We start from the raw sequence: 24,535 nt of genomic DNA, 5'->3' as shown, positions 1-24,535 counted from the left end.
GGCGAGGCGACAACACCGGGTGACAGCCGCTCCCTGCCCTTTTCATGTCGCTTAGATAAAACCATGTCGTGGCTTGCCGTGGCCCTTTCACGGGGGGAGCGGCGTTCCCGCGGCGGGGGGCCGGCCCCGCCTCCGCCCCGCCCCGGCCCCGGCCCCGCTCCTCCCGCGGCCGCCTCCCCGGCGGGGCGGAGCGGGGCCCTCGGCCGTCCCCGTCCCGCCCCAGCGCAGAGCCGGGCGGGCGGCGGGATGTGTGGGCGCACCGCCTGCTCCCTGGGGGCCGACAGCCTCCGCCGGGCCTGCGCCTACCGCGACCGGTGGGGCCAGCGGCGGCAGCCCGAGTGGATCCGGGCGGAGAGGTACCGGCCCTGCTACAACAAGGGCCCGCAGTCCAGCGGCCCGGTGCTGCTCTCCCGCCGGCACCTGCAGCAGGTACCTCCCTCCCCTTGCTTTGCAAACCCCAACGAGGGCGGCGGGGCCGCGTCCCGGCTCCGGCAGCGCCCCTTGCGTCGGGTGCCCCGCGGCGGCGGCGGCTGCTGCCCCCCCCCAAAACCCGGGTGTGCGTCCGGTGGCTCCCGGCAGAGGCTGGCCGAGCGGCGGGAAGGGGGCTGTGCCTCCCGGGGCGGTGCGGTACCCAGTCTGAGTTGTAATGGCTTGTTCGGCTCCGCTTTGCTCAGCGTGCGTGGCAGGGACCGAATTTTCTGATTGCGAAGATGTCTCTTCTTGTTAGTATTTACATGTCCCTAAGGAGGGCGGGGAATCCGGCGTCGTGTTTTATCTTCTGCTAAAAATCTGTATAGATGTGATTAACCTTGGTAGAATTTTTTCCCGAATGCATATAATTGCTCTGCTGGTTTTATTCTGCTTTTTTTCATTTCGTAACGCCGCTGACAGTGTTCAGGTCGCACTGGTAGGGGGAGGGTAGAGAAAAAAAATCTCAACTTAAGAGCTGTAAAAGAACTGTACACCTGTGGTGACCGTTATCCCAGCTAATTTAAGCCTCACCAGACCTTCTCCAGACAACCTGAGCAGCCTGTACAACCGTTTGTGCATCTTGTTCGGTTTCCACACAAGAGGATGCCCGGTGAATTGCTGCTCTTTTGTGCTCAGTGGGGTGAAGCTGGGTGCGCTGAATTGAAACACCCCAATCTGGGCTCCTTCTGTTCTTCCTCCCCTGGCCGGGGGGCAGCAAAAGGGGCTGCTGTGCTCCACAGCCCTTACTGGCACAGGGGGTGGGGTGGGGCTGCCTCCAAGTGCCCTGGGTGATGCTATGGGGCATCCTTCATCCCTTCCTTTCCTGCCTTGGGGTCCCACATCCCTCTGAGGCAGCCGATAAGCTGGTGCAGCAGGGGAATATGGGGCTGAGAGTGTGATACAGGTCACAGGCAGATGCCTGCTCGGTTGTGCATCTCTGTTCAGCTGTTGGGATATGGGCGTGGGGTAAGGTGCCCCTTTTTGCCGCTTCTCATTTCTGGGAGGCTCTGGAAGACTTAACAAAAGGAGGCACATACGCGTCCTTATATACACACACCTATAGTAGGTCTGTATACGTATATATACGTATCTACTGCAGTTCTTTGGAAGCAATGCCCCCCGGGGCCTTGCTCACCCAGCTGTGCACACCCGGGGCTGGCAGCTGCGGGCAGAAAGCGAGAGTGAGCTGGGGGAGAAGTGAAAGCCGCAAGCCGTTTCCATTGTCCAAAGGCGGCTGATATGCAAAGCGCAAGGAGTGAAAGTGAACCAGGTCAGCAGAAATCACGTTATTAAAATGAAGGTGAGGCTCACACCCTTTGGGACGCTTGCTGTAAGGAGGGAAGTTTTGAGGACCTTAACACCAGCCCCACGTGACTGTTTACTCAAGAGCTGGGGAGCTCGTGTGTCCAGGCACTTCCCGTTGAAGAAAACATGCGTGCATTCCTCCAGAGAGTCGTCAGGCGAGCCTAACTGAGACACTTAGTTATTTATTCCTGAAAAATATTCTTGTGCTTTCTGCTGAAGATTAGTTCTTACAGGAAAGCCATTAAGAATACACAAAAGGTTATAATTAGTGGCTATTTCAGCATGGCTGCTGAGTGGCATCCCACCAAAAAGCAGAGGCAGATTTGGTGCTGGAGGGGCTGCAAGCCCTGGCTCAGCTCTCGGTAGAGGTACAAGCCTGTTCCCCCTTTGCTGGGGGAGAACCTGTTTCTATAGGGCTCCTCAAAGCCCCTCTCTTGAGCTGTGGGGATGCTCGTGGTCCCTGCGATGTGGCTCTAACCTGAGGCCTTTCTCTGTCTCGCTGAAAAGGATGCTGACTCCTCTGAGCGGGTCCTCATGGACATGCGCTGGGGCCTGGTTCCCTCCTGGTTCAAAAAGGATGACCCCTCCAAAATGCAGTTTAATACCTCCAACTGCCGCAGTGACACTATGCTGAAGAAGTCTTCCTACAAGGTGAGTTGCTGCTGTCTTTGTGTCCAGCTTAAAGAGATCTCACAGTTGGCAAAATCGGAGCTGAAGTATTTCCCTAGCAGTGGGTACCGGTCACCATTTGCCTGCTGCCCACGGGGGTAAGTCCCTGTACTGCAGAGCTGGCGGATTTAATTAAAATAGAAGAACTGAAAAGGTTGTTGCTGGTGAAGCTCATCTTTCATCACAGTGCTGGTGGTGGCATTTGTGCACCCTGCAGGGCAGTTTAGGGGAACCCCAAGAGGGAGTGAGTGGGCTGGGAGCTCCCAGGAGCCCCCATCCTCCCTCACAGGCTGCCCGAAGCTGCTTTTCACAGCTTGCTTTTGTTTTCTCTCCCCAGGGTGCTCTCCTCAAGGGTAAGCGCTGCGTGGTCCTGGCAGATGGCTTCTACGAGTGGCAGCAGCAGGGCGGGGGGAAGCAGCCATATTTCATTTACTTCCCCCAGACCAAGGAAACTGTGGTACGGAGTCCCTTGCTGTGTCTGAATCCTCACACCCAGCTCTAAACCCTCACTCCCTCCAGCTGCTGGGGGAAAAGCTCCCTTCCCTCCAGCTGTAGCCCCCTCTGGAGGTCTCTGTTTCCCAACGGCGCTCCATCCTGTGCAGGCTTGGCACCCTGGCATCCCTCTGCAGCTGGCGGTCCCTACCGCTGAGGTCCCCTGGCTGTAAACAGTGCCACAGCATCCTCACCGTCATGCTTGCTGCTCCCCGCATGCCGGATATTTGCATGGGCGGGCAATGTGTCTCACAGGGGACTGGGCTGGGAGTTTTGCTGTCTTCTTCCTTTGGCTGAGCCTGTGGCCAGGATGTTCAGAAGGGCAGGAGGGCACTGGCTTGCCTGTGGGATGAGGCTCCTGGTACTCTCCTGGAGTTACCTCAAATGAATAGAATTGGTCCTGGAAACCCCCTCAGTTCGTGACTTAGATCTGAGTCATTGACTTGCCACAGCACTGGCAAGTTTGCAATGCTATGGCTGTCCGTGGGCTGGCTCTGACTGGGGTGGTGGGTCCTCCCTCCTGCAGGCTGAGGGGAAGGAAGGAGACGAGGAATGGAGAGGCTGGAGGTTGCTCACTATGGCTGGGATTTTTGACTGCTGGGAGCCACCAGCAGGAGGAGAAACACTGTACACTTACACTATCATCACCGTGGATGCCTCCAAGGACGTGAGCTTCATCCATCACAGGCAAGTGAGAGTTGTGGGGGTGGCTGCAGGGCGGTAGGGGAATCAAGGCAGGAAAGCTGTGCCTTTAAACACTGGTCTGGCAGCACGCAGGCAGGGAGTCCTGCTGCCTCCTGATGCCCTTGGAGACAAATGCTACAACCGTACTGGCTTGTTTGGGGTCACCAGCTTGCACCCTTTCAATAATTCACCATCTTTGTGCCCCAGTGGGGGGCCATCAGAGTTGGATAACTCTGCCTAACCAGGGCCTGGCAGTCAATCCCTCTGCCTCTTCCAGCAAAGCAGCTACCTGGCTGAACTGAATGTGTGCTCTGCCTTGTGGAAGAGCATCCTGCTGCTTCATTTTACCCCGTTTTCCCCTGAGCTGCCAGTTCCTTGCTAGCTTACAAGCCTGGCTTTTGGAACCCTGCTCTGCCATATTGGCAATGGGCTTTGGCTCTGACTGTCTTATCCCCTAGGATGCCAGCCATCCTGGATGGGGATGAGGCCATCAGGAAATGGCTGGATTTTGCTGAAGTGCCAACCCAAGAAGCAGTTAAACTCATCCAGCCCACGGAGAACATCGTTTTCCACCCAGTGTCCACCTTTGTCAACAGCGTCCGCAACAATGCACCCGAGTGTCTTGCACCCATCGAGCTGGGTGCTACGAAGGTGAGGGATGGCAGGGGCTTGGCAGGGGAGAGCTTGGCCATGGTGATGTCCTGAGCAGGGATGGTGCTGCCAGGTTGCAGGAGGGGCAGCAGCAGGCAGTGTCTGTGGGGCATGCCTGTGCTTGATGCTGGAGCAGAGCCCCAAAGAGACTCCCCTCTACTTCCAGAAATAAACTGTCACCCTGTGCCAGGATTTCTCTGCCAAATGAGGCAAATCCCATGTGAAATGGGGCTTGAAACAAGCCTGTTCCCAACAGTCTGGGGAACCTCCTACAAATGTGCTTAATTGCAGGCAGGACCATGGCTCCAGCCTCCGCATCCTTCTCTGGACCAGCTCTCAGAGTCAGCTGCCTGCCCTGCTCTCGCTGTGCTTCTGACTTCTCTCCCCCTGTCTTTTGTCTCTCCAGGAGGTCAAAACCACCCCAAGCAGTAAAGTGATGCTGGGCTGGTTAAAAAATTCCCAGGAGGGCTCTCCTCAGAAGAAAGAAAATGATTTGCCCAGGTGGACAAGTCAGTTCATCCACAGCCCTTCGCCCAAGAAAACAAGTGCAGGTATCCTGCAGCAGTGGCTGGGGAAAGAGGGAGAGCCAGCTGCGAAGAAGTGCAAGGTTTAGGCACCATTAGGATGGCCAGCCATCCTTTTCCCTTCTCCTTTTCCTAAGCAGAATGAGGAGCATTTTTTTGGAAGCCTTTGCAGATGGCTATCAAGATTCTCAGGCATTGATTTGATGCTCTGTGTTGTTCTCTCTGTTCTTTGTGTTTTGTTAAAGCTTGATGTTTGTCTTTAAAGGTTTTGGCTTTGTCTTGTGCTGATGGGAGTGGATATAACCTGCTGGCCTCCCTCCCCGGCAATTGCTTGTGGCAAGCACAGATAAAGCCTTGAGATGCATCTCAGCCCAATGAGGAGGTGTAGCTTCTGCCTTCCGACAGTGTTCACAGTTCACGTCTCCTGTTTTCTTTTCTTTTATTTTTGGTATTAAACTGATGACTCTTTTCCACTTAATTCCATATTGATGTTGTACAAATTCCTTTCAAATACTCTCATCCTCAAAAGATGGCTGCAGTACAGAGGAATCATAGAATCATTAAGGTGGGAAAAGACCTCCTAGGATCATCAAGTCCAACCATCAGCATGCAGTAATTACTAGGAGGAAAACCCAGGCTCAAGAAGATCTGCAAGAGTCATCTTGCTCTGCACTAGCCTTGCCATGTGTGTTCATGGCTCCTAAACAGGGAGACATTTAAGCAGTGCCTGGGAGGAACCAGGCTTTGCTTGGGTTTCCCTGCAGGCAGCAGGGTGAGACAGTGTCTTGGTCACGTTGTTTGCACAATCATTTTGTTAATGGGATCTGAAGACTTAGAGAGGATTTTCTTGATCTGTGGAGGGATGCGCTCTGCCTTGTTCATATAGGTCGTTCATTAAAGCCCAGACAACCAGAGTGCTGATACGGAACAGCATTGGGCAGTTGTTTTTGAGGTCAGGGATTTTATAAACGGAGCCAGCTGTTACAGACCAAAAGCCTTACGCAGCGGGACCCTTGCTGGAAAGCAGTACTTCATTTGTATTGGGAACAATAAAATGGGATTAACAGGTTGACTGGACAGTGCCCTTGTCTGCATGCGTGTCCTTGCCCTCCTTGCCCACCACAGCCCCATTCCTCCTGTTTTTGCAGGCAGAGCTCGTATCTCCTTTCTAACTGCTGAGGGGGAGACCAGTTATGAGCTGCTGAGCTCTCAGGGTACCGGCAGGGCTGCGTTGCTGGAGCATTTCCATTTGCCAGTGGAAAATATTCCCTGGGGATTTATTTTGGGGCTTCTTTCAAATGATCTGCCCCTGTGGATCTGCAGGGGCAGCCGTAGCTGGGGCTTGTCCCTGGAGAGGGACAACAGAGCCAGGGCAGGAGCCATGGGATGGGCACCTGAGGAGACCTGAGCGCTCTCAGAGCCAAATCTGCCTCTGAATCCCTCGCGTGCCACGAGGCGGCTGAGCCCAGAAGGTCTCCTGGCTTATAGGAATCTAAGGTGGGATTAGGATTTCCAACCAGAAAGCCTGTTGCTGGCTGGCTCCTCATCGCTTCCACAGTTACTTGAGGCAAGACAGTTGCTGCATTAGCAGCTTCTGGCAGAATAAATAGGTCTTCAGGTGCTGGGGTGTCACCTTGGTGCCTGTCCTTGCAGGTCTAGAAGGGCAGTTTCTCTCCCTGTGCGGCCATTGCTTCTCCAGGGTGAGCAGCTCAGCTGCCCTGGTCTGGTCAGTGCTAACTGCAGATCAGGCTTTTCCAAAGGTCACCAGCTCATCTCAAATTCATTTCAAGTCTCTAGTTGCTGTGGAGGGAGTGAAGATGCTGAGCGCAAGTGGGGATGCTTACTGTTCCCTGCTCTGGGGAACATAATCCTTCCCTCCAGGAGTCAGGGGCAATACAGAGATGCAGGGTACAGATTATCTCTCTCGAGGCTGTGAGCACCAGCAGCACCATCACAAAAAAAAAAAGTATACTGAGGATTTAATGAGGAGGTGTTATTGCTGAACTCCACCACCTTTGAGCTGGAGCCTGGCTGCTCGCCCAGTGTGCCATGGTTGCTCCTACCTGGCGAGGAGATGACCGCACTCAGCCCGGCATGACCTGGCCCTAAAAGCTGGCTTGGGAGCAACTTTCCCCTTTGATGCGTGATGCTCTGGCAGGGAGGGCAGCGTCTGCAGGCCCTGGCACCCTCCCAGGAGAAGCATTCGGCTGTTCGGGGAGGGGGGCTGTGGTTTTGGCCGAGGCAAAAGGGGCAGTCGGTGAGGAGCAGCGCTGCCGGGACACCCACGGGGGCTCCGGCCAAACCGCCTTAGCCCCGGCGCAGCCACGACGCAGCTACCGGAACGTGGAGGAGCCCTGGCTGCGGCCGGGCTTAGCCCGCTGGGAGCCGCGTCCTCCGAAGCAAGAGGCAGAGCGAGGGTCGCTCCCCGCCGGGCGCTGCCCTCGGCGCCGTCCCCGCGGCGGAGCCGGGGTGCTGCGAGCCCTATGCAAATCAGGGATCGGCGCGACAACCAATGAGCGCCGCGCATGACGCGGCGGCAACCAATGGGGAGCGGCGTGCGGCGGGGCGGGCAGGGATATCCGCGGCGCGGCGGCAGTGGTGCGGGCAGTGCGGCGGCGGGCGGCGCGCAGGGCGGAGCGGCGGCGGTGCGGGTAAGGGCAGCGGCGGGCGGGGACGGTGGCGGCGGGGCCCCGGCCCGGTGTAACGGCGTTTATCTTCCCTGCAGGCGCCGGGACCGTCTGTGCGCGGCGTTTCTTGGGAGGCGGCGGCGGCGAGGGGCCGCTGCCTGCCGGCCATGTCGGGCCGGGGGAAGTCCGGCGGCAAGGCGCGGGCCAAGGCCAAGTCGCGCTCGTCGCGGGCCGGGCTGCAGTTCCCCGTGGGCCGGGTGCACCGGCTGCTGCGGAAGGGTAACTACGCGGAGCGGGTGGGCGCCGGGGCGCCGGTGTACCTGGCGGCGGTGCTGGAGTACCTCTCGGCTGAGATCCTGGAGCTGGCGGGCAACGCGGCCCGCGACAACAAGAAGACGCGCATCATCCCGCGGCACCTGCAGCTGGCCATCCGCAACGACGAGGAGCTCAACAAGCTGCTGGGCGGCGTGACCATTGCCCAGGGCGGTGTCCTGCCCAACATCCAGGCCGTATTGCTGCCCAAGAAGACGCAGAGCTCGAAGAAGTGAACGCTGCCCTCCCCCCAGCTCCCCTCCCGGCCCCCTCCTCACCACTACCCCACCTCCCCTCCTAGCGGGGCTGGGGGTTCCCTTCCCGCCCCCAGCCCGGGCTGGGTGGTGAGCCCTGGCAGCACTCTGCTAAGCTCTCCAGTAGCTCTCCCAGCCTGGGCTGCGGTGGGGTGCTGGGAGAGCATGGGGGAGGTCAGGCTCTGCTTATGCCCCTGCCCTGCTCCTCTTCCCTTTGGAAGAAGTGTTTTTGGAGGAAGCAGCTGGATCTCAGCTGTCGGCGGCCGTGGCATCCGGAGCCGTGTGGTTGGGTCACGGTGCAGAGCTGCTGGTAGCTGCTGAGGATTGTTTTGGTTGTCCTGGGGATGGACACGGACACCCCCGGCTGCTTCTCCCCTCCACCAGCCCTGGGGCTGTGCAGGGCTCCCCCAGCTGGCCCTGCTCACCCTGGCGTGAGGATGGGGCTGGCGGCTGCTGCTGTGTGCCCCCCCCCAGCAATGCCTCCCTGGTCGCACTGCGGTGGGGAGGACAGGGGGCTGCAAAATGTGAAAAGGAGGAAAAGTTTCTCCGTTGGCAAGAAGTGACTGTTAGTCTTAGTTTTTTTTCATGGTAAAGCTAGTGCATTGCCTACTGTAAAGAAGCGCTGGTCCTATTTATTTTAAGGCCTCTTAGTTTGGGGTCCCTCCCTGCAAAGTCACCTTCCCGCAGCTCCCTGGCACAGTGGGCGCTGGGGGGACTCAGTGGTCCCACATGCTGTGGGTCCTACTAGCAGGGTGGGGCGGAGGGTGCAGTGACAAATCCCCTCAGAGAGCGTCGCAAGGTCAGGCGCCCGCCGGGAGCGGGAGCTGCCATCTTCTGCCATGGCTCCCCTCCTCTCCCAGCTGCAGAAGCCCTTCGTGTTGCTGAGAGCTACCCTGTACCCTGGTTGCACTTCTGGAAATGACATGCTCTGTCTTTTTGTTTGTTTGTTTGTTCAACACTATTTCTGGTTTTGAGAAATAAAGTGATGATGATATCTGTTAACTGTAACCCTCTATGGATTAATATTTCTTTTTAAAAGCAACCCTGGAGTTTGTATTAAAACCCACTCTTGGCTAGTACCATATTTATTTAATGGCTGTGTGGATAATGTGTGAGCATGGGGGCAGGCTAGCTGTCCCGTGACACCTGGAATAGCTGATGCAGAGACAGCTTTCCTCGCTGCCCAGAGCAGCGCGCTTCTGTGGAGGCTGATAGTTGTGTGCATGCGGCGGTGTCTAGGCAATTGGACCATAGACCTTCATAACATGTTTTTTAAGTAAAAAAAAAAAAAGGAGCAAACTATATTTATGTGCTGTAAGTAGCATGTATTTAACCTATCGAATCAGCTGTTAATCTTGTGGATGAAGTGAATTACCCTGGCTCTGAGTTTATTATTATCTCGAGTAGATGAAGCTGGATACTTGTCAGCTGGTTTTATGAAGGGGTTTTCCACTCCATTGTGGAATGTGGAAGCAGTGTGTTTGTTAGTGTTGTGCTAATGGGGGTGTGGATGTGTCCAGTGGTTGTGCTGGGGTACCCTGACCTCAGCGGGGTGGGGGTTACCTGGCCACAGCCCTGCTGCTGCAGCAGGGACCCCTGGGATCTCTCTTCCTCCTGTAGAGTGACTTGCTGTCAGCGAGGTGGGGATGAGGGGTTTCCTTTCCGCTGCCTGGTGTGGTGGTCAATGTGTCTGTATCACAGTGTCTTGTTCTCTCCCTCTTGTTTTCTCTGGGACCAACGTTCTGTACAACGTGAGTGCTTTGTATTTATTAGAAAAATGCAGAACTTGTGATACTGAAAAGAACAGTACAAACCCAATATCTGATTAAACTGGTTCCCTGTTGAACGCTGTCACATGTGCTGTGTCTTGTCACCTCACCGAACCTACTGAATCTGGCAGCGGTCTGTGGGAGCAGGCTCTCTGGTGGCAGCTTGGTGCCTGGGCTCGGTTTTTTCCAAGCCAGGGGAGGACTAGTAAAACACCAAATCTGGCCTAGTAGTGGTGCTGCTTGCCCTTTGCTCAGATGAATAGTCTCTTCCTACCCCTGGGAGCAGATAAAACCTTTCTCCAGCTCTTCTCCTGTCTGTGGTGATGCTGTGTGGCCTGGTTGCTCTGTCACCAGTGCCAGGATGCCTGAGATGCCCCTGGTCTGGCAGCAGTGGAGGAGGAGTAAGGCTGGACCCAGGGCCTGCACCCAATGCTGGAGGTGCTTTCCCTACCCAATGGGCTGCCCAGGACCCTCTGGATGACCTTGCAGGCAAGGAAGCAGAGATAGGCTTCCAGAGGTCAGATGGCAAAAGCTGATCGTGATGGGAAGGGAGGAGGAGACCCCTGGAGATACGGGTCTGTTTCTTACTCCAACACCTGCCTTTGGATGTCTCTGCTATCCTGGTCTGCAAGCTGGAGTTGCCTCTGGCTTGGGTTTGGGAGAAAGGGTTGAGGAAGGCTTAGACAACTTCCAGTATGGTCAGGGTTGGGTGCTGGTGAGGTCTGTGCTTGGCTATGGAAGGTGTAGGTCAGGATTGGAGCTGCTGGGCTGTTCTCTGTAGAGCAGTACACCTGCCCCACCAAACACGCCCAGAACAAAAGGCAGAAGTGAGTATTAAGCAGGGGCAGGGAACAGGGACAGGTTGGGCTGCTGCACTGCCCACTGGGGGCTGAGTAGCTCCATAGCTGTGCTAGCTGTTGCGTGGCTCTGCCCAGGCTGGTGGGGCGATGCCTGCAGCTGTGACCAGGAGCTGGTGGCACATGTGGTGCCCTCAACACTGAGCTCCAGCTGGGTTCTGAACTTCCTCTGCCAGTCACGTGATGGACCAGCTAGGAAAGCTGGGCTGGTGCAAGGCAGAACGAAGGAAGGCCTGTCTGTCTTGCCAAGCATTACTAAAGGGCTTGGCCTTTATCACTCCCTAAACTTCACATCTGAACATCAGCATGACCAGGAGAGCAGAAGTCTTGGTCTTTATTATAAAGCTGAAATGGACTTTGTTACCTTCAAGACTGCAGCTCCAGAGATGGGTCTTGTGGCTTCTTGGAGCAGCATTGCTGGTCCTGGCTTTTCTCAATGCTTCATAGCACCAGAGCAGCTGAGCTTGTAAAATGTGAAGGACTTGGCTGAGTTGAGCCTTCACAGAGGTCACATGAGCCTGTGCAAGGGTGTCTGTTGGCTGCTGCTTCCCTCGAGGAGAAGGCAGGGAGGCTGCAGGGCTCTTCCCCTGCCTCCTCTGGGGCATCTGACGGTGAGAAAGCACAGACCTGGAACTGAAGCTGTCCGCTGTAGGAGGCTGCTGTGCATCTCACTGTGTGCAGCAGCATCTTCACCAGCTGCATACCACTGCTCTGGGACTGTGTTCGTCTGGGTGACAAGGCTGGAGTCACCAGCCCTTGGAAGTCCTTGCGGCTTGGGTTTCTCTCTGGAGCCTGGCCCTTGTGGCTGCCAGCACCCACGGGAGCTTGCCTGGGGATGCTCTGGCCTCGCCACTCCTGGCAGTCTCAACCTGTGAAGTAAGATGCTGCTGGCCCCGCTGTCTGAGAGGGGAGGGCTCCAGCTAGGCTGGCTTGGTGTGTTGCCTTACTGCCTTCCCTCTGCTGGGCAGCCGGAGGCTTGCTGCCTCCCCTGCCCTCACATGCCCGGTACCTGCCTGCAGGGATGCTGCCCTGGCTTACCTTTGAGGTAATGCTCCTTTACCAGTCGAGTGGCTTGCCCCATCTGTCCACGCCAAGGGCAGAGCTGTGCCCTTGACAAGATGCATTTGGTGTGGCCACCCCTCCTGGTGAGCAGGGAGACCCCTCCACTGTGCCTGCTCCAGCCAGCCACTCGTGTCTGAGGTATAATGCTAGTGCTGCCGACCCTGGGACCAGCCAGACCTCGGTGATGGCATCCCCTTCAAAACCTGCAGTGTTATCGATAGATCAAGGCGGCAACTGCAGGTGGGTGCTGGAACGCAGCAGCACTCTCCTGGTACCTGAGGTCACTGGCAGGAGTGCAGGCTTGGTGTGGGACTTGCATGGGCAGTGGGATGGTGGCTGACCTGACCTGGCAGCTGCCTGTCCTAAATATAGGCCCAGAGGGAGGCTTCAGGCTCCCAGAAGCTGAACTTTGCTGGTCTCTCCCAGGAGCACAGCTGGCTTCTCTCACTGAATATAGCAAGGGAGTAAAACGTGCTTCCCTTCCCCCCCCGTGTGTGCCAAGGGGTGCAGGGATAAAAGAGCTGCACAGGGACTGGGCCTGGAGGAAGGGGGCTGCTCTGTTCCTGGGAGTGCCGAAGGGCCCTGCTGTCGCCTGGGATTGAGGCTGTCCCCAGGCACGGGCTGGCTGCTGCCCCCCCCCCCCCCCGGGACCTCGTGCATTGGGCCGATCTGTGCTGCACTCCCCAGGCGTGCGCTGGAGCTCTGGGCACACGCGGGGGCCGGTGGCAGCTCTGGGGTGCTGCTCCTGCTTGGTGGCTCCCTCACTGTTGGCAGCAGCTGAGCAGGACGCTGGTGCTGATGGCCCTGGTGACAGCCGGACTGGCCCGAGGGCAGCGCTGTCCTGCTGCGGGTGTAACCACAGCCGACCTGCGAGGTACAGCATGACCTGCCAGGTACAGTGTGACTACACCACCGCCTCCCACCCTCCCTGCCCCACTCCCTTCCCTGCCGCAGAGCAAAAGCACATGGGTCGGGCTCCCTTCCCCTCCCGCAGCCCCCGCGTAAGCCGGGGGTCCCTGGCATGCGGAGGCAGGGCACGCGCGGCGCTGCGGGCTCACCCCTCGCCCCTGCAGCCAGGCGGAACAAGATGGCCCAGATCCCTGGCAGGGCTTTATGCAACCTCGCTGGTGCGAGCTATAAATAGGCGCAGCCATGGAGGCGAGGGGTGGCTCCGCGGTGGGCTCCTGCTCCCGGCGCTGTCACTCATGCCTGCGCTGTCACTCATGCCTGCAGGCGAGCGCGCAGCAGGACCCCTAGCTCCGGCGGCTCTCGCGCCTGGAAGCAGGGATGGAGGCGGGGTGGGGGGAGCCCTGGGAGCTGCCCGGCATGGGGGGGGGTTTGTGCTGCGGGTACCCGCCGTAGGTGTCCCCCACAGCGCAGCCCGCCCCCTCGCTGGGCCGAGCGCAGATGCGCGGGGAGTGCTCTCCTCCTCAGACTCCGCGGCGGGGCAACCCTTGCCCTCCCCGGTGGGCGCAGCGGGACCCCACCGAAGGCCCCCCCGGCGCATCAACACCCGGGCGGCCTCCGGGCAGCGGAGCCGCGAGCCCCCGCCCGCTCCCCAGCGCCTGCAGGGAGCACACGACAGCTCGGCGTTTTTTAACAATTTATTTGAAACGACGATAAATGAAAAAAACTAAACAAACAAAAAAACCCTCCCTCCCCTCCCCCCCCAACCAAAACCAACCCAAAACTGTTTTAAAAAAAAAAATAAAGGCCATTGAAGATGCGACCTGATCCGGCGGCCCGAGGGCTCCCCGCGGGCAGTCCCGCCGGGGGGCGCGGCCGCCCGCCAGCGCCGGCCCTTTAAGAGGCCCCCGACTCCACGGTCACCAATTGGCGCCCAACGGGCCGTTGCCATGGCGGCGGGGGCCGGGAGCCAATAGGGGGCGCCGTGGCTTTTCGAAATGGCTGCGACCAGGCACGGAGCGCCCGGCGGGAGGGAGGGGAGGGGCGGGGCGCGGGCCCGGGCGGCGGGAGCCGGCCCACGTGGCGCGGGGGGCAGCGGGGGCGCCGCCGCCGCAAAATGGCTGCTATGGAAACCGGGCGGGAAAAAACCCTGCGAAGCACCGGGGAGACGGGGGCGAGGGGGAAGATGGCTGGGAACCGTCTATACGCGGGGAGGGGCACGGCCGAAAACAAAAGGGCGCGATCGGGGCGAAGCCGCGGGGTGGGGGAAGCTTGGGGGGGCGGGGAGGGGGCCGGATGGAAAAAACGGGGTGCCGGAGAAGGGAGGGCTGGGGAAGCCGCAGCCCCGCTCACCGCGCGCGGCGGCGGCGGCGGCGCCGAGTCAGCAACACAAAGACAAAGCGGGTCCCCTGGGGTCCGTCCTCAGAGCAGCCTGTGTGGCGGGGCTCACAGTCCGGGGGGCGGCGGGGGCTCCCTGCGCCCCGCTCTCATGCCTTCCTGCTCTTGAGCGCCTTGGGCTTTGCCGACTTCTTCACCTTCTTGCCCCCAGGGGAGGCGGCTCCCTTCTTGGCGGCCTTCTTGGCTTTGCCCTTGTCCTTCTTCGCCGCCGCGCCGCCAGCTCCTTTTTTGTGGGATTTCTTCTCGGGCTTCTTGCTCTTGGCCGCCGGCTTCTTCTCCGCCCGCCGGGACGTGGAGGCCGTCGCCTTCTTGTGAGACTTGTGGGCGCCGCTGCCCGCGCCCCCGTCGCCGCCGCCTTCCAGCTTCTTCCTGTTGAGCTTGAAGGAGCCATTGGCGCCGGTGCCCTTGACCTGGAGCAGCGTATCGTTCTGCACCAGGGCCTTGATGGAGTACTTCAGGTAGGTCCTGCCGTTCTGCTGGTCGAACCAGGCCACCTTCTTGGCCTCGTTGTAGATCTTGGCCAACGAGGAGCCATTGCGCTCGCCCAGCTTGCGGATCGTCTCAACCACCAGCTGGCTGTATTTGCCCGGTTGGTTCTTCTTCTTGTTGTTCTTCTTCTTCTTCGACGGCGACAGCGAGGAGGAGCCGCCGCCTCCGCCGCCTTTCGCTTTCTTAGCGGCCGCTTTCTTCTCCGGGGCAAGCGGCACCTCCTCCGCCTCGGTCAGGGGCAGATCGGCTTCTTCCAGCTCTACCGACATGATGCCGCAGGCGCGGGAGGGGCGGCTGGGGAGGGCACGGGCAGCCGCGGCGTGGCGGAGGCCCGGCGCGGGGCGCTGCTCTCCGGCTCCGCTCCGCTCGGCTCCGCGCCGCCGCCGCGCTCTGCCGGGGCGGGCGCCGCCGCCGCCCTTTATATGGGCGCGGGGCGGACCACGTTGAGAACAACAACAGCCTGGTCCGCCGCCAGCTCCAACTTGTGCTTCTTGGGGCCCTTTCGCGGGGCTCCCGCGCCGCCGCCCGGCCCCCCCGCGCCGCCCCGCCTGCCCCATGTCCCGCGCCCTGCCGCCCCCCAGCCCGCCGCCGCCCCCCAGCTGCCCGTTGCACGCCGCTTGCCGCCCCCCGCCGCGATTTCGGGGGCGCGCCCGGCACGGCGGCGGTAGCGAGGAGGGGGGCGCCCGGCGCGGCGGCAGCTGGAGCCCCGCGGCGGCCCCCCCGCGCGTCGCCGCCGCCGCCGCCCGCCGCCCGAGAGGGGCCACCGCCGGGGGGGGGAGGTGGCAGGCGGCGGGGGGCGGCGGCGTCGGCGCTGGCCCCGGGTTCTCCGAAGGGAACTAACACAGGCGACGCCCTCCCGCGGCCGCCGGCAGCAGCGCGGAGACGCCGCGCCGAGGCCGGGGGTCCCCGCCCCGGCGACGGGGGCCGCCCCCCCCACCGACCCTCACCCCGGCGGCCGCCCGGACTGGGGCCCCATGTGGGGAGCCCTGCGTATCCGGTGTGCCACCCCCCCCGCCCCGCGGCGGGCATCGCCCCGCAGCGGAGGATGCGGGCAGCGCGGCGGGTGCAGATGGACTGGCGGGGGGGGTGACTAGGGGGACCCCCGGCTTGGCACGGTGCGTGAATCGCTGCCGTCCCTGCAGCCCTGCTCGCCGCGGGGTGGGTTGGGGCTCCTAGCTTCGCTACAGGCCGCAGCTCTGCTTGGGCTGGAGGGCTGGGGGCAAGAGCGGGGCTATGAACCCCCCCAAATACACCCAACCTCCCAAATCCCACCGGGCGAACGAGGCTTCCCAGGGAGGGGTGTGCACTTTGTAGAGCCTTTGTAGAGCCCCGGAGCCGAGCCTGGGGGGCCCCCTCTTCCCCCCCGCTCCGCACCTGGGAGTGGGATCCGTGTACCCCCGCCGTGGGTGGGCCGGGGGGTGTGCGTGCGCAGGGGCACCCGCAGGCGTGTGCCGGGACAGTGGGGACACGCACAGGGGTGTGCATACGCGTGCACACAGCCCTACACACGCGCACACGTACACACCCGCACACACTCTCGCACCCCGCCCCCTGCCCACGCACGCCGCGCCGAGACCTCACAGCCCCTCCGCCTTCCCTTCCTCCTCCTCCTCCTCCTCCTCTCCCCATCCCCCGGCTTCTCTCCGCCATTTCCCTCGCCCGGGCCCCCCGCCGCCGAGGGGACAAGCCCCTTCTGCCCGCGTCGGTGGGGCTTCCTGGGGCCGGGTCCTGCCCGGCCGTGTCCCCCTCCCCGTCCTGCAGCGGGGTGCCCTGTTCCTCCCCCCGCACCCCCCCCCCCCCAGGAGAGACACTACCCCCATAACGGCGGGGCGCTGTTCCCCCATAGCAGCCGTAGCCAGGCCCCCCTGTGATGAGTTGCGTCCGGTCTCTGGGAGCTGTGAGACGCTGCGACAGGAGGAGTGGGGTGACCCAGACGAGTGCGGGGGGCCTGGGTGTGTCGGGAAGGGCACGGCCCCGGGACCCCACAGCAGGACCAGCAGGACCCCCTCGGCCGTGGGGCAGGCAGCATTGCATACCCACCCCTGGGATGTAGCACCCACCGCCCCGCCTGAAACTGCTGCAATGGGGTGCAGCGGTGGGTAGGATGTGTAATGTATAGATACGTGTGTGTGTGTGTGTAACATACAAACATGTAAGTGTCTAAATGTGTAGAGCTAATGCTGTAACCAAATGGAGACTTACCTTTAAGCTGGCTATATGTTATGGTTGTATAGGGGGAGTGTGTATTTTATAGGGGTGTCTTACATATATATGTAATATAGTTATTATTTATTGTAATAGCTACATGTAAATTTAAAAGAAATGTAAGTGCATGCATATGCATAACACCTAGGTATATATTTGTAAAATACTGACATAAACATATGAATATTTAAATAAAAGATACATGGGGCGGAGGGCGAGGCCGGGCCGGGCGATGAGCCCTGCACATTTGCGTGGCTGTGGGTGCGTGTGGGAAGCTCCGTGCTTGAACGCCACGTGCTGGGCACCTGGAGTGTCAGTGGGAGCCTGTCTCTCCCGTCCCCCCAAGGAGAGGGCAGGAGCGAGAACACACATGTATACATATAGGAAGATATAAATATTTGAATAAAATACAGGGTGGAGGCAGTGTGTATGTGTGCTTCTCTGAGTATGGGAGAAAATAGCTCCCCCTTCTACACACACATTCTCTCCCTATATGTACATATATACTTTGACACAGCAAGTCTTGTTCCCATACACCTCTCTTTTGTATACCTATGTACAGATAAAAACAGCGAGCCATTCACACATATACACATTTCTCTCACACATAATCTGTATATGCATATATACACATATACTGTGAGACTGAGCTGTTACCACACAATTACTCTTGCTGTGTATACACATATATAGGCATACATACTTATAAACATATTGAGACACACTTCTCTTACATGCACTTCTATCGGTGTGTATATATATGTGCATATACACATATACAGAGTGTTAAAAGGTTCACACACAGTACTCTCACTGGATATGCCTATATGCATATATAGATATAAATCTATATATAGAAATAGGGGGATGAGAGAGAGAGGGTGCTGTTCAAACACACAAAGAATAGTCTCACTATACACACACAGGCATAATGTATCTGTATATGTATATACATATGTATATGTATATGGGGGGGACCTGTTCCTGCTCACACACACACACGCCTCTCTCAACCTCCTGTATGTGTACACACACCCCCACACCCCGTGTGATACTTCACACACAGACACACGCTGCCCCCTTGATATATAGAATTGCATATATTCATCTATACTTAGCTGTTCACACACAAATATGTACACAGTATTCTCTCTCGTTACATACATATATATGCAGACACATACATACACAGAGTGAGCGAGAGCTGTTCACACACATCGTTCTCTCTCTTGCGCTCTCTCTCCAGATATATATGCAGAGAGAGAGAGAGAGCACGCATGCTATGCTCTCACACACATTTCCTGTCATTCTATGTTCCCCCACCCCATACACATGTATAATCTCTGGGGTGCAGAAATGTATGCGTGTATATATATTTTTCTTTATGGATATACATATGTAGAGCGTTAGTGAGTTTTTCTTACACACACACACAATACTGTCTCTTTCTATATAGATGCATATATACATATACACTCATATACAGAGAAACTATGCACACATAATTCTCTATATACATATATACATATGTAATTAGAGGGCTGCTTACACACACACACTATTCTCTCGCCATATATATAGACAGCTGTTTTCACACATCATACTCCTTGCTCTTGCTGTATGTATACATATATATGCATAATACATATATACTCTACATACAGAGTTGTTCACATGTAATTCTCACTACATATATAGACTTAGGCACAGTTCTCTTGCTATACACATGCATATATATGTGTGTATACAGAAAGAGTGGGCAAGAGCTGTTCACACACATGTAATTCACTCTCTATATATATATACATACACTTAGGGAGAGATGTTCACATACAAATTCTCTTCCAATTAACATATATAGACACACACACACATGTGTATGTAGATAGCTGTTGTTTCTCACACATACACTCCTCCTCTCTCCCCATATGCATATACACACACACACGCATGCATACATATGTACTCTATATATATGTGTATATTTGGAGAGAGCTGTTCCCAAACACACACAATTCTTTCACTACGTACATACTTTTTAGGGGGAGAGAGAGTGCACTGTTCAGACACACATATTTTTCCCTTGTTATATATAGATATAAGCATATATGCATACATACTTATAAACATATGTATACACATGCAAAAAGCTGTTCACACACACACACATAATTCTCTAACTGCATTAAAAAGATGCATATATACATATATAATGAAAGGTAGACCCATTGTCTGTCTGTCTCTCATACACACACACACTTCTCCCTCTTGAGCCACAGATACATAGATATGTATGTGTGCGCATATATAGCAAGGGAGCGTGAGGGATGTTCACACACACAGAGCTCTCTGTCACTGTATATATACACACACAGAGACATATATAGAGAAAGGGGTGGGGAGAGCTGGTTGAACACAATTGTTTCACTACACACACCCACATACACATGTACGCATATACACATATACTGGGGGGGGGAGGTCTGCTTTCTGATACACACACACTCTCTATCTCTCTCGATATGTACAATATATACACAGAGTGAGAGAGCAAGTGCACTTTTCACACACCTACAGTCTACATCTTCTATAGAAAATTGCATCTCTGCAGCTCTAAGAGAGTGAGTTGATCACACACAAATGCATGCACAGTATACTCTCTCTCTGCAGATACATTTATAAAGAGCTGTTCACACACATTGTCTCTCTTAATGTATGTTTAGACATATATACATATATACATAACAAAACAGGCGAGAGCGATTCATGCACACAAACACATTTTCCATCTCTCTTTTCCCCCACCCACCCCATACACATGTGTAAACTCTGGGGTACCTAAATATATGCATATATAAGGGGTGTGTGTACATATGAATATATATCATACTATAATCTCTGTATGTACATGCATAAGTACAGCAAGCAAGAGCTGTTCTCACACACACTACTCTCTCTTGCTATATGTGTATGAATATATAGATGCATATATACACACAGAAACTTCACACACATCCTCACTCTCTATATACATACATAATTAGAGCGCATACTGTTTACACAAAACCACACTATTCTCTCTCCATATTTATGCATATATGTATATACTTAGTGAGCTGTTCTCACAGACATCCTCTTGCTATATAGAATCATAGAATCGTTAGGGTTGGAAAAGGCCCTTAAGATCATCAAGTCCAACCGCTAACCTGTCACTGCCAAGTCCACCACTAAACCATATCCTCAAGCCCCACATCTACCCATCTTTTAAATACCTCCAGGGATGGAGACTCCACCACCTCCCTGGGCAGCCTGTTCCAATGCCTGACAACCCTTTCAGTGAAGAAGTTTTTTCTAATGTCCAACCTAAACTTCCCCTGGCACAGCTTGAGGCTGTTTCTTCTTGTCCTATCGCTTGTTACTAGGGAGAAGAGACCAACCCCTGCCTTGCTACAGCCTCCTTTCAGGTAGTTGTACAGAGCAATAAGGTCTCCCCTCAGCCTCCTCTTCTCCAGGCTAAACGACCCCAGCTCCCTCAGCTGCTCCTCATAAGACTTGTGCTCTAGACCCTTCACCATCTTCATTGGCCTTCTTTGGACACGCTCCAGCACCTTGATGTCCTTCTTATAGTGAGGGGCCCAAAACTGCACATATGTGCACCCTCTGTATTGAGAGCTCATCACACACCCCCTTGTCTCACTATATATATATAGTATATACTGAGAGATCTTTTAACACTCACAGTTCTCTTCCTGCATATACACACATATATATTTATATACATACATATATACAGGCAGACAGCTGTTCGCTCATAGTTGCACAATTCTCTCTTGCTATACACACACACACACACACACACACACACACACATATGTATATACTTAGATATTGGTGGGGAGGAAAGAGGTAACAGGTGTCTCAGTCTCTCTTTTCCCCTGTCTCCCTCCTGCATATATACATATATACTGAGAGCTGCTCAGAGAGCTGTTCTCACACAATCTTCCTTTATATGTATATACACACACACATATATGCATATATATATATAGATACACACACACACACACACACACACACACACACACACACACACGTAGGCATATACACAAGAGCTATATATATATACACACACACACGCATATGTATGTCAGAGGGAGTTATTCTTGCACACATTCTCTCTTGCTATAAATATATGCACATACACAAATACACATACATACATCCATACTTACATATGGAGGGAGAGTGACTTGTTCACTCACCTCTCCCTCTCACTCTGTATGTATGCATATATACTCACCCAGAGAGAGCACTGTTCACACACACAATATCTATCTCACTATATATGCACACATATATGAATATATAATTTAATACATTATAACGTATAATTAGAGAAGTTTGTGTGCACACACACGACACACTCACACATGGTATTCCCCCATCTATACAGATATACTTAAAGACACACACTACACTCTCTCTGTGTACATATATATTTACAGAGAGTGTGCACAGGAGCTGTTCACACATATAGCCTTTCTCTTCTATGTACACACACATGCATATATATACATGTATGAGAGAGAGCATGCACCCTATTTACACACAGGCCTCCATTCCCCATGTCCCCGCCACATATACTTTGTTTACTTATATACATAACTAATTGTGTGTGTCTGTATTTCCTATCATCCTCTCTGTCTTCCCCCTGCCCCTCCCCAAGAGAGAAAAAGACCTACACAGAAACATCCCCTCCACACCCACACACCCCCCAAATGCATGTGGGGTATCTATGTGTGAGGGTGTGATTTCTCCTACCCTCTCTTCTGCCCTCATATATAATCTCTGGGATGCATGGGAGGATGTGTATATGTATCTATCTTGATCTATATTCTCTGTCTGCGTGTGTGTGTGTGTATGGCAAGAGCGCACAAGGGAGCCAGTCGCCCCCCCGCCCCCCATGCAGATATCCCCATAGCCACCTCTATGCAGAATTTATTTATTTGTGCCTGTATTTTCTTTCATTACCTCTCCCTGCCTCCCCCTCTTTCCTTTCTCAAAGAAATGCAGAACTAGCTAAACTACACACACACCTGTATATCACTTATATATAAAAAACACATAAATATTTCAATAATATATAAAAATACATAGAAAACACACACAGAGAAGTGTGTAAATATATAAAAAAATAAAGTATTGGGGGGGTATCTGTGTGTGTGTAGACAGAGAAAGAAGAAACCCCACACATGGGCGCTTACAAAAACAAGCATATAAGTATAAAAAAATTTAAAATGTGTCGAGTGTGTATGATCATCTCTTCTCTCCATATACGGGGCTGATAGATAATACATAGACATGCACACACATTTGTAGGTGTCTATATCTATACATTAATATTTAAATGCTTTTATATAAAGATATAAAAAAGTATATGAGGGTAGCCATATCTACGTGTGAGGTATCTTTTTCTCTGAATATATATGTGTATGTATATGAAGAAATAATTGTTGCGTGTGTGTGCATTGGTAAGCCTGCAACCACGCATGTCTCATAAACGGAAACCTAAAAGTAAACTCACTTGTTCTCTTTGTCTCTGAGCCTTGGGATATGTGTCTGTGTAAGTATAATATAGCAACTCTCCCCCCATCCCCCCCCGCCATGCTGTCTTGTTTGTGCTCCTGTGCTTCCTTGCTATGTTGCTCTCTAGCTCACAAAAGATGTCTTCTGATAAATATATACGTATACACATTACTGCTTGTGTAAATGTGTTTGTATATGTAAACCACATACACACAAATGTTTAGCTAAAATATTTCTGTGTACTTACAGAGTCCTGAACCTATTTTTGTGCTTATGGGCAAACATTCCCCTACAAGCACCCCAGAGTACGTGCTGGGTGGGGGGGTCTGCGCACACCTGGGTGCTGCAGCCCCGGCTGCATGCCTGCGTGCTGGGGCGGCAGTGGTGGTGGTGGGGGCTGGTGGCAGTGGCGGCCGTTTGGGGCTCCAGGTGTGCAGGGATGGGGCTGGCACCCTGCCTGCCCGCAATGGCTGCGGCAGCGGGCAGGAGGGGTCCTGCTGTGGGGTCAGGGCAGGTTGCAATGTGGGAAACACCCAGGCCCAAAGCCCACCTGAGTGCTGCTGCCAAGGGACATAGCAAGCTTTCCCACCCCAGGCTTCACAGCTTGGCCTCTCCGTGCCGCTTTCCATGTGCCAGTGCCGGTGGTCTGTCTTTAATTTGACACTACTCCCCCCCCACACAGCCCCTGCAGCAGCAATGTGGTTGTTCGATTCCTCAACTTTCATATTTGTGCCAGCACCTCACAAAACACAGCTGCCTTCGTGAATGGCTCCAACCCCTCAGCAGGGAGCACCTGGCTGCCCTACCACAACCCCGCTCACGATTTTACCCACTGGTAAGAGCTGGGATCACACCACTTTGCAAATGCAGGGCCCTGGTTGCAGCTATTGCCTGTTACACATGGTGTGGATGGGGAAACCACCCCTCTTCCCTTCCACCAGCCAGCCTCCTTCTTCAGGTTTCTCCCTCCTGCCCAGCCAGGATCTGAGCAAAGAGCAAAACCAGTCTTTCAGCTGCCTCAGTGCATCAGCAGAACACCTCAGCCTCTTCAGGGCAAGGTTTCCTCTGGGATCTGCACAGCAGCAAGTCACCCTTGCACACATCACCATTGCACCTGCAGCTCATTAGGCAAAAACATCAGCACAGAAGCCATGAGGCCTCATTGATGTAGGAGTGGTTTTGAACAGTGGTTTTAAGCACACTTGTACCCTGCAGGAACAATCGGCCCAGCCAGCTTCTCCAGTCTCAGGCTTCTTCAGACTACGACAAGTGATTCTTGCAGGAACACCAGTCCCCATCTGTGACAGCGCCAGCCCTGAGTATAACAGCAGGGCACTAATTCCCACACTGCCCACCTCCTGCACTGTGTGCATATATATTCCCACTGCAAAAGCATTGCTTTGTAGGTGGTAAATAGAATTCTCCCCTCCCTTTCAGCATCTGTAACATCCTGCAGCAAGGAGCTCCACAGCTGTTCTACCCCCTGTGGAGCACTCTCCCTGTGCCTTGTGTCACTGCCAGTTTGATGGGACAGAGATTAGTGTCTCTTCAGGGCTCATCCAAAGCTGCACCAAACAGCGCTTCCAGCCTCAGCTCCACCACCCAAGGCCAAAGCAGCAGGCATTAGGTGCAGGGTTAAGACCATCCCCTTTCTGCAAAACATCACTTCATAGTTATTACTTCCCCACCCTAGAACTGTATATACACAAAACAAGTGCAGAATGACACTTTAAATGGAGATGAGCAGAAAGTCTGAGTCTGTCAAAAAGATGTGGACAGGAAAGCAGTCCCACCAGGACACAGTGCTATTGCAGAGTAGTTATTTGAAATTGATGTGGACAGCAAAAGCCCAGTCAAATAAGAGAAAAGCACGATAGGATAAAGCCATAAAATAGGATATAGAACAAAGACTGTTAGAAGGCTCTTGAAATAACTGGCCTCATTTCTCTATACTTTGTTTTCCATCTTCCTGTAGGCATAGGAGTAGTGAGCTCAGCAAGCAAGCAGAGGGTCATGCCCAGAGTCTAGAAATTAAAGGCTTAACTTTGACTGGGCTCGACCAAGGAAAGGTCCTTAACTCAAACCAGCCTTGCTTCTCCTCCAGCTGAAGCACCTAACTGAGGAGCTGGGAAGAACTGAGCCTGCCCTTCTTACCAACTCCTCCCAGCAGAGGGTAGCAAGAGCTTTAGCAGCACTACCCTCCTCTCCACCCTTCCACAAAGGTTTTCACATGCCCAGGGCAGGGCTGAAGGACTATGCTTACAGAAGAGCACC

General features: G+C 54.9%; 3 protein-coding genes across 3 annotated transcripts; 2 read left to right on the top strand and 1 right to left on the bottom strand.

Moving 5' to 3' along the window:
* Positions 1-63: 63 nt before the first annotated feature.
* On the top strand, positions 64-5,274 carry HMCES (5-hydroxymethylcytosine binding, ES cell specific). Its single transcript, XM_064453784.1, has 6 exons — positions 64-429; positions 2,284-2,427; positions 2,783-2,902; positions 3,464-3,624; positions 4,080-4,272; positions 4,679-5,274. Exons 1-6 carry the CDS (start codon positions 64-66, stop codon positions 4,883-4,885), a joined length of 1,191 nt encoding a protein of 396 aa, XP_064309854.1. The 3' UTR covers positions 4,886-5,274.
* A 2,098-nt stretch (positions 5,275-7,372) lies between these two features.
* On the top strand, positions 7,373-9,082 carry LOC135313826 (histone H2A type 2-B). The gene is made up of 2 exons (XM_064453781.1): positions 7,373-7,447; positions 7,522-9,082. Exon 2 carries the CDS (start codon positions 7,591-7,593, stop codon positions 7,969-7,971), a length of 381 nt encoding a protein of 126 aa, XP_064309851.1. The 5' UTR covers positions 7,373-7,447; positions 7,522-7,590; the 3' UTR covers positions 7,972-9,082.
* A 4,183-nt stretch (positions 9,083-13,265) lies between these two features.
* On the bottom strand, positions 13,266-14,875 carry LOC135313825 (histone H1.10). Its single transcript, XM_064453780.1, has one exon. It carries the CDS (start codon positions 14,737-14,739, stop codon positions 14,071-14,073), a length of 669 nt encoding a protein of 222 aa, XP_064309850.1. The 5' UTR covers positions 14,740-14,875; the 3' UTR covers positions 13,266-14,070.
* Positions 14,876-24,535: the final 9,660 nt, after the last annotated feature.

This window comes from Phalacrocorax carbo, chromosome 6 (assembly GCF_963921805.1).
Source record: "Phalacrocorax carbo chromosome 6, bPhaCar2.1, whole genome shotgun sequence".
Lineage (NCBI taxonomy): Eukaryota > Metazoa > Chordata > Aves > Suliformes > Phalacrocoracidae > Phalacrocorax > Phalacrocorax carbo.
Note: the sequence above shows the minus strand (reverse complement) of the source record. Positions and strands in the feature narration are given on the sequence as shown.

Excerpts from the sequence above, each read along its gene's own strand:
- HMCES (XM_064453784.1), top strand. The coding sequence starts at position 64 with ATGTCGTGGCTTGCCGTGGCCCTTTCACGGGGGGAGCGGCGTTCCCGC. Across the intron at positions 2,428-2,782 it reads TGAAGAAGTCTTCCTACAAG|GGTGCTCTCCTCAAGGGTAA; the intron begins GTGAGTTGCTGC and ends TTCTCTCCCCAG. Across the intron at positions 4,273-4,678 it reads TCGAGCTGGGTGCTACGAAG|GAGGTCAAAACCACCCCAAG; the intron begins GTGAGGGATGGC and ends TTGTCTCTCCAG.
- LOC135313826 (XM_064453781.1), top strand. The coding sequence starts at position 7,591 with ATGTCGGGCCGGGGGAAGTCCGGCGGCAAGGCGCGGGCCAAGGCCAAG.
- LOC135313825 (XM_064453780.1), bottom strand. The coding sequence starts at position 14,739 with ATGTCGGTAGAGCTGGAAGAAGCCGATCTGCCCCTGACCGAGGCGGAG.